This window comes from Magallana gigas, chromosome 8 (assembly GCF_963853765.1).
Source record: "Magallana gigas chromosome 8, xbMagGiga1.1, whole genome shotgun sequence".
NCBI classification, from domain to species: Eukaryota; Metazoa; Mollusca; class Bivalvia; order Ostreida; family Ostreidae; genus Magallana; species Magallana gigas.
In genome coordinates this window covers 4,929,013-4,942,496 of record NC_088860.1, presented here as the reverse complement: position 1 = coordinate 4,942,496, position 13,484 = coordinate 4,929,013, and the positions used below count along the sequence as shown (strand labels likewise).

General features: G+C 31.5%; 1 protein-coding gene and 1 long non-coding RNA gene across 2 annotated transcripts; both read left to right on the top strand.

Moving 5' to 3' along the window:
- Positions 1–770: 770 nt before the first annotated feature.
- LOC109617991 (uncharacterized) lies at positions 771–3,239 on the top strand. Its single transcript, XM_066069829.1, has 3 exons — positions 771–1,156; positions 1,288–1,496; positions 2,205–3,239. The coding sequence occupies exons 1-3, from the start codon at positions 1,076–1,078 to the stop codon at positions 2,218–2,220; spliced, it is 306 nt and encodes a 101-aa protein (XP_065925901.1). The 5' UTR covers positions 771–1,075; the 3' UTR covers positions 2,221–3,239.
- An 883-nt stretch (positions 3,240–4,122) lies between these two features.
- Positions 4,123–4,778, top strand: LOC136270907 (uncharacterized). Its single transcript, XR_010708774.1, has 2 exons — positions 4,123–4,442; positions 4,581–4,778. It is a non-coding gene; the product is annotated as an uncharacterized lncRNA (long non-coding RNA).
- The last annotated feature ends 8,706 nt before the right edge of the window (positions 4,779–13,484 follow it).

The following is a 13,484-nucleotide window of genomic DNA, read 5'->3' as shown; positions in this document are numbered from 1 at the left end:
ACCCAGGCCAGGAAACATACCACCTCCCCCTCACTAGTCAGGCCAGGACACATACCACCACCCCACTTACTAGTCACGCCAGGACACTTTCCTCCAACCCCTCATTAGCCAGGCCAGGACACATACCACCACCCAACTCACTACCCAGGCCAGGACACATACCATCACCCCATTCACTACCCAGGCCAGGACACATACCACCATCCCCACTCACTACCCAGGCCAGGACACATACCTCCACCCCCTCACTAGTCACGCCAGGACACATACCTCCACTCCCTCACTAGTCAGGCCAGGACACATACCACCACCCCACTCACTAATCAGGCCAGGAAACATACCTCCACCCCCTCACTAGTCAAGCCAGGACTCATACCACTACCCCACTCACTACCCAGGTTAGTGACTTCCTCATATGGGAACACTATCACATCCAATTATCAAGTAAATATGTCTAAATTTTTTTAAGCTTATTAATTCTTCCCATATTTATTTTCCTGTGTTGCTTTATTTACTGTCAACCCCCCCCCCCCCCCCCCCCACAAAAAAAAACACATCACTTAACTCTTCCAAATGTTTTTCCAATGAATGTAATTGGTGACAATTCTTATGAAATACTAAATGATACCAATGATATAATTTTTGAGAGAGAAAAATCATTAAAAGTCATGAAATGCATGATATCAAACGAAACTTGGATTTAATTTTTTTTGTTTTGTTTGTGTAGAATATGTTACTCTTTTCATATGAAATAAGAGTGGCTCACCTTTAATTTGTACACTTTTTTTTTTACCTGAAAAAGAATTCGATTTCGAATTGCATGCTATTGATTGTTTCAATTCTCTACTTTTTGTTTTAATTTAATTTCTTTTATATTATTTTCTTTTTGTGCATGATATACTAATTCCTGTTGCTGAATGTCTTGTGCATGTAAGTAACTGAGTCACTCAATATTTCAAAAACTGTATTGAAATAATATTTAAATGCAGTCTGTCTTAAATTGAGTTAAACCAGAATAAAGGAGATCTAATTTCTTTGTTTTTTTCAGCATTTGAACTCAGCATAGGGGTTGGGGATGAGGTGTGTATTTCGTAGATGCAGGCGCCGCCTCATCGCCAGGAGGAGGAGGAGGTACGAAACCCGTCCCAAAGAAGAAGTAAGTATTGTTTTATATTAGTATTTTAACTGTCTTTAGTTCTTTACTATGAGTCACATTAAATACACTTTTTTATGTAAAGTAACTTCCAGCTTAATTGTTTGTAGAATATGTATTTGTTTCATACATAGATTGAGATGGGATTGAGGCCAGGGTGGTATGCCCCACCCCCACCGCCACCACCCCGGGTGGGTCCATCAGCACCACCTTGGGAAGCAGGAGCAACAGTTCAGACAGCGAGGGCAACATCAGCCCAGGTGGCACCCTGGCCAACTCCTCGTGCAGGGCCAACACCACCAGCCCGGGGTGGTGGAAGGTACCACTTTCACTCTGCCAAGAGGTAATTCAAATGGTTTTGAATTAATCTATCTTCTCATAGAAATAAATATGTAAATATATTGAGTTCTTAAAGTTTCTTTCTGAATTAAGATCAAGTGTGTGTATATATATATATATATATATATATATATATATATATATATATATATATATATATATATATATATATATATATATATATATATATATATATATCACTGAATAGAATCAACAACCCTAGGCATCTTTAAAGTGTCGGATCTAATATATAGATACTAAGCCAGTAAATTGAGTACATAAAGCACTAAAAATGGCTAACGACACGAACAATAGAAATTGTCAAATTGTAAAGTAATTACTTTATAGCGATCGGCGAAAGTAGCAACACCTTCTTTAAGAATGTGAACAAATGTTTATAATGTAGCTGTTCTTTTTTATAGATTTTTAAGTAGTTTAGTAGTAGCTTGTTTTCTTTGTTTTGTACTCATGTAATTTATTTTTTGGTCCTGAAGAAGGGACTGGTTGTCCCGAAAATTTGAAAATTTCTATTGTTCGTGTCGTTAGCCATTTTTAGTGAGTGCTATATATATATATATATATATATATATATATATATATATATATATATATATATATATATATATATATATATATAAATTCTAACAGATTTTGACAAATCTTGATATACATGTGTCCATGTATTTGTCCATGTATTTTTCTTATTTATCAGAGCAAGGACTGAGTGATTCAGTGTAGGGACAGACCAAGTGCAAAGCAACATTTTTTTCTGATAGAAGGAGAAGCCTAAGTGTGGGTCAACACATCTTCCAATAGAAGAGATATTATCAACAATGTATTTTTTACTTAAAATATTCTTAAAGTATTATTAACATTGTTTAATTTTTATTTAATCAGAAAAGAAAATGTTGTGTAATACATGTACCATTAACCGCAAATCGTAATTTGAAGGCAAGGCCCTCTTATCAAGACTGTATTTGAGTCAAATCCTTTATGAATGTGGTAATCTTTGTGATAAATTTTAATTTCTGTACCAAGGTTCAGAGATTCATGGTGAAGTTTAATCTATCGTATTTGGGTCAAATTCTCTATCTGTTTTTTAATCTTTTTCGTGATGAATGGTCATTTCGCTACGGAGTCGTCTGTTCATGGTGAAATTCAAGTCTGTTCATAGACCCGTAGCAAAATTTAATCTTAAAATCTCTTTGTACTGAAATATTACACTGTCATTACATTCGGGTGAAAAATATCTGACTTCTGTAACACGCCACAGTATTCAATGAAGCCTAAAAAGTATTCGTGTTGGCTAAATGTTCTGATGTGCAAGGTCACTGGCTGATCGTAGGTCGACTCGGGTTACAGAATCGTGTATTTCTACGTCCAAAACCGAATGAAACGATAAACACAAACTGTGTCAACCATTGTTTACCTTAGTATCTATCTATCTATCTCTCGATACCACTCGCCCTAAATTCTGAGTAGTCTGAATAGGGTGCGCTGCTTGTTAAAAGATAAAGAGAAGTGAAGTATAGAAAGATTTCAACAGAGTGAAAAGGGTATATTAATATTATTACATTTTAGTGAAGATAAAAGAGAAGAAAAATAGTATTTACAATTAAAAGACATAAAAGCACTTTTGCCCTAAATTCTGAGTACTCTGAATAGGGTGCGCTGCTTGTTAAAAGATAAAGAGAAGTGAAGTATAGAAAGATTTCAACAGAGTGAAAAGGGTATATTAATATTATTACATTTTAGTGAAGATAAAAGAGAAGAAAAATAGTATTTACAATTAAAAGACATAAAAGCACTTTTGCCCTAAATTCTGAGTACTCTGAATAGGGTGCGCTGCTTGTTAAAAGATAAAGAGAAGTGAAGTATAGAAAGATTTCAACAGAGTGAAAAGGTTATATTAATATTATTACATTTTAGTGAAGATAAAAGAGAAGAAAAATAGTATTTACAATTAAAAGACATAAAAGCACTTTTGCATACCCAGTTAGCACAAAACGTTTTCATAACATTTTATTCTGGCTGTAAGGTTGATTTCCAAGAATGTTTTTATAAAAACATTTTTAGAACGTTTTAAAAACATTTTATTTTTGTTGTAAGGATGCTATAAGAAAACATTATCAATACAACATTTTAAAAACATGTCCGTTTAGTTTTGACAACGTTGTAAAAACATTATAAAAATTTTATGGTTATTTAGCATAAAAACATTTCTAAAATATGTTATAAAAATGTTTTATTTATGATTTTTATACCACTGTCAATAAGAAATGCCTGACCAAAATTGCTTTTATTGTATTGGTATTTCAAATGTATATTTCTTTATTGTCAGAAACAGCTTATCATACAGAATGAAAATGTTATAAAACAGCATAAAAATAACATTCACCGGCAATGTTTGCAGAACGTTTTTAAAACATCTAAATAATCGAATTGTTTTTCTCTTTTAAATGCTAAAGATTGGCATACCTCAGTTATGCATGCTACGAACAATATAAAAGTTATCCCAGATCCCAGATATACAGTTTCCGCGCTATTTGTTATCTAAGTTGGTCAGAATTTTTTAAAAAACCCACGCCATTTTACAAAGAGCAAGGATTTAGAATGGGTGACTTTTTTTTTTATCTTTCAATGCAGAATAATAACTTGGGCAGTGTGCACATGTACATTTGACTGCTTTGCGCTAAGCCATATCATATCACTGCTTGTGTTATTTAATTAGCAATATATGTGTACATGTGCTAGCAATATGCAACTCATTTTTGGTAACTTCAATACCATGTTGTTTTCAACTTTTAAATACAGTTTATTATATTTTACCATTTACCAGAGGGTTGCTCCCAGAGCTTGACTACAGTGTACCATTCCAGAGTGAGAAGTTTGGTTTCTTTGTGTTGATGTCAGCCGAAGATATGACTTTCATGGAGTATCAAGCATAAATGTATTTAAAATTTATTTATATAAACTACATGCAATTGTTGATTGAACTTGTTAAATGCATCACAGGGGAAACAATTTCAATGATTCAATTCCACTGACCAGATATTTTATTTCTGTTTTGTTTTTTTTTTTGTTTCAGGGCTAAGAAATTCAGTAAAACACATCTGTTGCAACTATAAGAATCAAAATGTGTGAAAACTGTTCAGAGAATTGTGAAACTGTGACCTTTGAAATGATGTGAAGTCTTGATATTTAATGACAAAGGATTATACTGTGGATTTATTTCGTTCATTTTGTGAAGTATAGTTCTGTGATAATACAGATGGAATATTTTTAATGATGGTGTTTTGTTGTGTATGAAAATGTTTAAGGCTCATGTCTTTAACATTTAAAACTATTGTATTAAAAACCTGAGGTTTTAAAAGTAGAAAGAAAGTTTCATAAGGAAATGAAAATGATTTAAAAAACGTTCCCTAAATGATAACAAACAATGTTTAGAAAATGTTTCTTTCAAACGTTTTGTAAACATTTTTTAAAAATGTTTTTAGAAATTGTTTTATAACGTAAAAAAACCCCCACACAGATCCACGTGTAATAACGTTTTTAAAAATGTTTTGGTAACATTTCTACAACGTTTAAAAGTTGTGAAAACGTTGTTGTGTTAACTGGGTAATTAAGGCTTGAGGTGGTTCAATTTGCCCACTTCCAGTTTGAAATGATCAACATCTGGAAGTGAGACAACACTGCCCGTCAGTGTGTTCCGTTGTACTATCATATGGTAAGAGGGAAAAAAGAATATTTGTAAACATTCTTTGTGGTTTGAATCTGCCGAAAAGTAAAGGAGTGGGTTGAGCGAGTACTCCTACCAGTGGGGGCGAGTTGAACTGAGGGAATGGCTACCAAGCCATGAATGATCTTGTACATAAGTACGAGTCTGGGATCAGCCCTCCTTAACTGTAGGCTTCTCCAACCTAGGGCATGTAGCATACTTGTTTACTGGATGTCCTGCTATAGTCAGACATCACCCACTTCGCTGCTCTGCGCTGTACTGCCTCAATTTGGTTAATATGTGTAGCCAAGTGAGGGTCCCAAACGCTGGCAGCATACTCAAGCTGTGGGCGTACCATAGCGTTGTATGCCGCTTACCGAAGCTGTTGGTTCTTGGTTGGAATATTTCTACTTAAAAAGCCAAGGGTGCTGTTGGCTTTATTTGTAACCCGGCTAATGCGCGTACTCCAATTTAGGTCATCCGATATATCAATACCCAGATACCGAGCTGATGTCCGTGTAGTATATATTTGGTACGGATGGGGTTTCTGGATGTTGTTACATGGATAACCTGGCACTTACTTGGGTTGAATTCCATATCCCACAGGGTCTCCCAGTGCGCAAGGTTCCTAAGGTCCTCTTGGAGCATTGACTGACGTCCCTTGTCATCTAAAGTAATATACATGTATATGAAGTATTAAAGTACAAATATTACTATACCCACTGTCATCTAAAATTGATTTCAAGTTTTTTAGCCACTTCGACTGCTTACCATTCACATATTTAGCATAAAGTAAACTATACATTATGTAACAATATTTTGACTGTTTTCCACGAATAATTGTTAACCAATATGCAATAATTATTGTCTTAATATGTACAATAAAGGGTACTCTCCCTAATTATCCAGATATCATGTAATTTTGAGTAGAAGACTTAAGATGAAAAAGGAGTTTACAAAATTTAACATGTATTCTTTCTATTATATCAACATTACTATATCCCCATACCTCACAGCCATATAATAGTATAGGAACTACGATCTTATCAAACAAATGCAACTGATCATCTAAAGAAAGATGCAGTTGATTACCTTTTTTTAGAATCCATACATAGCTTTAGTAGCTCTTTCAGTTGCATATTTTTTTTTCTGAATAAAGGAACCTGATGATGAAAATATAACAACTTCTTCACCATTGTAATAAAAAACATTATTTTTCATCCGTCCCTTTGTAAAAATAACTATTTTTGTTTTTTCATTAAGAAATAAAGCAAAAAAAATGGTGATAAATTTTCCCCTTGACGCACTCCTATTCTGCATGGAAAATATTCAGAAAAATTATTATTTACAGCAATTCTCGACTTACATTCAGAATACATCTTAACTATTACATCAAAGCATTTTCCAGTAATACCATTTTGTATATGATTCTGCCATAGCCCTACTCTCCATACATTGTCAAAAGCAGCTTTAAAATCTATAAATGCACAATACATTTTCTTTTTTAACATCAAAGATAATTCAATCAAAGAATGTAAAGTAAATATATTATCTATAGTAGAATAATTTGATCTGAAACCACCTTGATTCTCATTCAAAATATTTTGTTGATCGGCATGTGTGTTTAATCGTTTGGACAATATAGATGTAAATAATTTACCCATGCAACTAAGAAGGGTAATTGGTCTATAATTTTCTGAGAGATTATCATTAACTTTGTTTTTATAAATAGGCAGGGTATTACCCACAATCCAAGCTTATAAGATAGTACCTTACCCTCAAACTATCTACTTATAGACGTATCATATAACCTTTATAAGGGTATCGGCCTGGTTTATTCCCACATAGCTAAAATTCTGAAGTTCTTATTTCCACTTAGATAAAATTATGATTTTCACACCTGAGTGAGCACTGGGTATAGTCTGTTTTAGGTGTGAACTAACTGTATATAAAACACCTGTGATATATATAATAGTTACATGTATATATTCTTGACAATATGTATGAACAGTGTTTTAAAAATTTAGATTTAAGTTCTATCAATTATTGAAAGGTTTATTTTTTATAAATTGAATATATAAAATAAAATTTAAGAAGAAAAACCCAATAAAATAAATTTATTAGGCCTGGCAAACAATTGCTTAAATAAACAACACACCGCAGAAATTGATGGCTTAATTAGATCATATGAAACTTCAATCAAACTAATTAAATTTCATTAAATGCTATACCATTAACTATCTTATACATGTACATTAAATGTAGTTTATGTTGTGTTCTTCTAAGATTTTTTAGGTTCCCAGCCCAGTCCATCATACATGTACCTTTTTGAAGCATATAAGCAAAATAGATTTTTATAAAGGAATTTCAATCTATGACATGTTTCAGTAATCTAAGTATATTCAGCCTCTTACATATCTTTTCTTGTTTATTTGTTACTGTAGTATATGATTAGTCCAAGTTCCATCAACCTGAAAATATACTCCTAAATGTACATGAGCATTTGATCAACAGCCAAAAATTTGGACCATATAATTTTTATTTTTTCAAGATCCTCAATAAGGGACATAGAAGGGGTAATAATTTCATTATCAACAATAGAAAACAGGGCTACCGGTATTGTATCATCAGCAAATAATCTAATGTTATTTTATATGCTATCAGCAGTATCATTAATATATATCAAAAGCAATAAAGGAACAAGTACTGATACTGACCCTTGTGGTATTCCAGATTCATTTTCAATCTCAAAACCACTTTACAATGGTATAAAGAGACTTTGAAATACAGAAACATTTAAGATTTTCTAATCAAATAACAATTTTCCAAGCATGTATAGTTTCATAAATACAATGTAGATGAAAAACCTTCGAAATTCATTCTTTGCTAATTGTCGATCGGTAAGATGAGCTTCAATCCACCCAAGGATATTTGCACTAAACTAACATGCTAAAATATTTATGTACATGTAAAGGATATTCAAAAACAGCTATAACTACTAAACAGAGTTTGTTGTTGACTATGATTGTATTTGAACTAAACTTTAATGCAACTATGTCTCTTTTCTTTCTCCTCAAAAGAAAATATATTAAGTAATTTTACATAAAATAAAATTTAGCTACGATCAATCATAGAACAAACCCTTTTTAATTCTGAATATTTACTTGTATTACATATATTTAATTATTTTTTTTTATTTTAAACATAATCTTAAAATAAATTGCCTGTTATTTTTTTATTTAACTAAACATTTACTTAAGGTCAATAATTGAACAGACTATAATTCACCTGTAATTAATTTTCTTTGTTTTTTGACACAAATTTGCAGTTCCCTATTAATTCGATTGCATATAAGCCCGATTCTTAAAAACTACCCAAATATGAATTCTAAATTTTGAATTGCAAACTGCGTTCTAGATAGAACGCAGTTCACTATTCAATTGCGAACTGCGAACTGCGTTCTAAAAACCGATTGCCCCCCATTTGGGGCCCGTTTTTAGAACGCAGTTCGCAGTTCGCAGTTCGCAATTGAATAGTGAACTGCGTTCTATCTAGAACGCAGTTCGCAATTCAAAATTTAGAATTCATATTTGGGGCCCGATTGCCTTATATGCAATTGAATAGTGAACTGCGTTCTATCTAGAACGCAGTTCGCAATTCAAAATTTAGAATTCATATTTGGGGCCCGAAATTTTCAGGGGCATCTACTAGTGGTATTTCACTACCACTTTCACTACCACTGTGAACATATGGTGATGCAGCTATCTCTAGTTTTTAAGAATCGGACTTATATGCAATTGAATATTGAACTGCGTTCTATCTAGAACGCAGTTCGCAATTCAAAATTTAGAATTAATATTTGGGGCCCGATTGCCGTTTTAGAATGTAGTGCACTGTCACATGTAAGAAAAAAATTGTTTATTAATTATTATCTTAAAAACCCAAACATCTTAAAATTTAGAACACTTATGTCATCTTCAAATTATGTAATACTTATGAAAATGTGTACTTTAATTAGAAAAATATTTGATTTGGTCGGTCATCCTACGTAACAACTATAACAAATTCATTGTTTACTTTATTCTGTTTCTATTTGTAAATCCTGCTTTTCTTATACTTTTGTATATAATTCTTCTGCACCTCATGTAACATTATATGTCATGAGTGAAATAAATGAACTTGAACTTGAACTTGTTTGGCGAATGAAAACTATTCACTTATTTTTAATATCTTCATTTTACACTTAGTGAGTTACATTCATTGTTTTGATTATTCTAGAAAATTATTCAAATGTCCTTAGCTAAAAAGTAAATTTACAACGGTTAAATAAGTCTTGCTTGATCATTCTTAATTTCTATTACTTCATTCCGAAAAAGTAATCTTTAGAAAATTCTTAATGTTTAATAAAATGTATTTATGTATTTTCGAAATATATTACAACTTATTTCTTATCTTTAAACATATTCATGTATTCTATATATTGCGGATTAAAGGAAAATTAATTGTTGTTTTTGTATGTGTGTGTTTCTACATGTAACGTTAAATTCTATGAAAAGCGCGTGTTTATGCATTACGTGTGCTTGAATGACAAGATTATCAAATGTTAATCTACACTCAAAGAATGCACACGTGTTGTTTAAATAATTATTCACTTGTAAGCCAATTCTGTCCCGATAAATATTTAAAAAAAAAATAGTAGCCATTTGGATTTCTGGGGGAGGGAGCTTTTTTTTTTTTTTTTTTTTTTTTTTTTTTTAAATTAAATTGTTTTTCGGCACTGATATATATTTAGGAAAATGTAAATTTAAAAAAAAAATGACTACATTAAAATTACTGGTTTTAGGCCTATTGTGTTAACAACCGACACGTACAATTTTCTCTGGCAAAATGTTGAATGATTAATCCCTACAAAAGTCTCTCAAATTCAATCTGTACGAATAAATGTCAATCAGTTGGATAATTTGATCTTGGGATGTTCCTAACCTTTTTCCTAAGTCATATATTAGGAACACACTTAGGTCCTAACTTAGGAAAGTTTCGTGAACATGCCTGCTGGACAGTATAAGAGTATCTTTAAATGAAAAAAGAATAGATTATATTATATGAAAATAAAATGATAAACTTAAGAGAAAAAAATTAAAATCTTTTAAACCATTAGTGACTTTTTCATAATGAAATTATTTGATATCTTTTTTTGTGATGATAAGAAAATAAAAATAGAAATAACAAATGCATTGTCTTCTTGTTTTAAGTATTAAGAATGTTAAAAACAGAAATATTTTTCCTTTAAAAGATTTTGTTAAACATTTATTTACAAGATCTATTCATGCTTTTTTTATATATGCATCATTCTGGGTATCTACTACTATATTAAAACAATAGACACGAATTTTTGGGCTTTAATACTGAGAAATCGGAATAGTACTGTCTTTTGATTTATATATTTGAAACATCATTGGTACTTAAAGATTACCCATTTTGGATTTTACAATCTTGTGCATGCGCATTACATTCATGCTAAATCACAGGAGGCTCTTTATTTTATGTTTCCACAATATCACATTTACATGGATAAATTCAGAAACGATATTACAAATACATGTAAATTTTCATTGAAAATTTGTTGTATATTCTGTTCATCAAAGGAAATACGGGAGATATCTCTAATTCAGTGCATTTAATATGAAAAATCCCGAGAGTTTCGAATATCAATATGGTGTGTAAATTCGAAGCGAGTAAAAAACGGGGGTGAAAAAGTGTTGAATTCTTCATTAATGTGAATTAAATATTTAGACGAAAGATATTTACCGCCTCAAAATGGTTTGTTATGAATATTTAACTGTTAATTTTAATGCAGCTTCATCAATTTTCCCCAAAATCGTTTCGGAGCGATTCTGAAATTTTTTGCTACATTACGGGTATATGGGAGGCCTTTTAACTGTGGCGATGGCCTGTCCCGAGACACAGATAATTCTAACTAAGCAGAGTGTAGTGAAATTAATAGCATTATTGTAGGCTTAAAGCTTGGTTATGTAAATGCCAACAATACGGTGTATGTATCTATTTCGTAAATGTCCGATATAATACTAGTAACACTGTGCCGGATAATTATGCCAGTGCCAAGATGACATTTTTGCACCCGCTTAACTGCTTAAGAGGCAGTTTCGGAAAAATCCATACAAACAATATGATAGACCATTGTCTAGAAAGTATATAACCACGTTTGTTTTCAGTGTGTTTCACTTGACAGGTGAAATATTTACCTTTAAAAATTACTATACCACAGGTAAATGATAATTCCCATAGGAGAAATTATTTTCCTACAGGAAATATTGACAATCCTAAGGATTTTCTACAAATCCTAGAGGAATTGTTTTTCCTGTAGTAGAATGGTATTTCCTGTTGAAATTTTATTCAGACAGGCAGTTTTCCTATAGGAAACTAACATCTCATATCTGTTCCTACCGGATTTTATCAAATTCTGCCGGAATTAAAATTCCTGTAGGAAGTTCTTGTATTCCGATAGGAAATTTTAAATTTCCTGTAGGAATATTGTTTTCCTATGGGAAAAATTATTTTCCTGGAGGAATTTATTTTTGAAAGGTAAATATCTCACCTGACAGGTGAGTTACAATGATAACAAAGGTGGTTGTAAACTCTTTAAGCAATGATCTATCATGTGGCATATTTGAATTTTTCGATATAAGCAGCTTAGACGGGTGCAAAAATGCCGCCTTGGCACTGGCATAATTATCTGGCACAGTGTTTAGTATGAATGTCAACCTGTGCACGCACGGGTCAAAGTCTAGTTTTATTGTTGAACAGTTGAACAGTGTATTTTATCTCTTTGGTTGTAATTTACAACATAGAGAATATAGTACAAACATATACACAATATATACTTTATGCGTGAGTAGAGAAAAAAAATAAACAATTATAATGGTTCTCTACAAAATATATATGAAGTATTGAAGTACAATTTTTTTATGTAGATTAATAACCAGGAGGTTTAGCCTTCTCGTTAACAATGCTTATAAATTTACATAGCTTGCTTAATTAGCTCACATTGCTTGAGGAAAAAAGCTCGTTAAATTTAACAATAATTGGTCTAGAACGATAAAATTTTGGTATATACTTTTCTCTTTCGTTTTTCAACACAGTGCAACACAAAATAAAGTGAAATTCATCTCCAGTGTCTCTGTTACATAAATTACATAACCTGTTACTTCTTTCTATGTCATTCCATCTACCAGTTTCAAAAGGTAATTTATGGTTTGAAGTTCGAAATCTAGCTAATACTTGTTTCATATAATTACTTTAATTACAATTAACATACGGTTGGCATCTAAAGTCTAAATTAGTAAACAAATTAGTAAATTAGTAACACCTTTTGAAGAATTATTGCAGATTGATTCCCAGTTTTGTTGAAACTGATCTGTTAGCTTTTGTTTTAAGCTTTTGTTTAGCCAGTCATGATTAACTACTTGGTTATTCATCCAAATATTACTATTCCCACTATCATCTAAAATTGATTTAAAGTTTTTTAGCCATTTCGATTCCTTACCATTCACATATTTAGCATAAAGTAAACTATACATTATGTAACAATATTTTGACTGTTTTCCATGAATAATTGTTAACCAATATGCAATAATTCTTGTCTTAATATGTAGAATTTATGGTACTCTCCCTAATTCTCCATATATCATGTAATTTGGAGTAGAAGACTTAAAATGAAAAAGTAGTTTACAAAATTTAACATGTATTCTTTCTATTATATCAACATTACTATATCCCCATACCTCACAGCCATATAACAGTATAGGAACTACGATCTTATCAAACAAATGCAACTGATCATCTAAAGAAAGATGAAGTTGATTACCTTTTTTTAAAATCCCATACATAGCTTTAGTAGCTCTTTCAGTTGCATATTTTTTTGTCTGAATAAAGGAACCTGATGATGAAAATATAACTCCAAGATATTTAAAGTTTTTTACAATCTCAACTTCTTCACCATTGTAATGAAACATTATTTTTCATCCCTCCCTTTGTAAAAATAACTATTTTTGTTTTTTCAATATTAACTTCAAGTTTCCATTTTTGACAATATAGTAGGAAACTATTAAGTTGGTTTTGAAGATCTTCAGGTGTTTCTGAGAGTAAAACTGTATCATCAGCATACAAAATAATCAACAATCTTAACAATATCCCAAGCTCATGTTCAATTTTATATGATATTGTAGAAACACCAATATTGTTAGTTGTTATCAA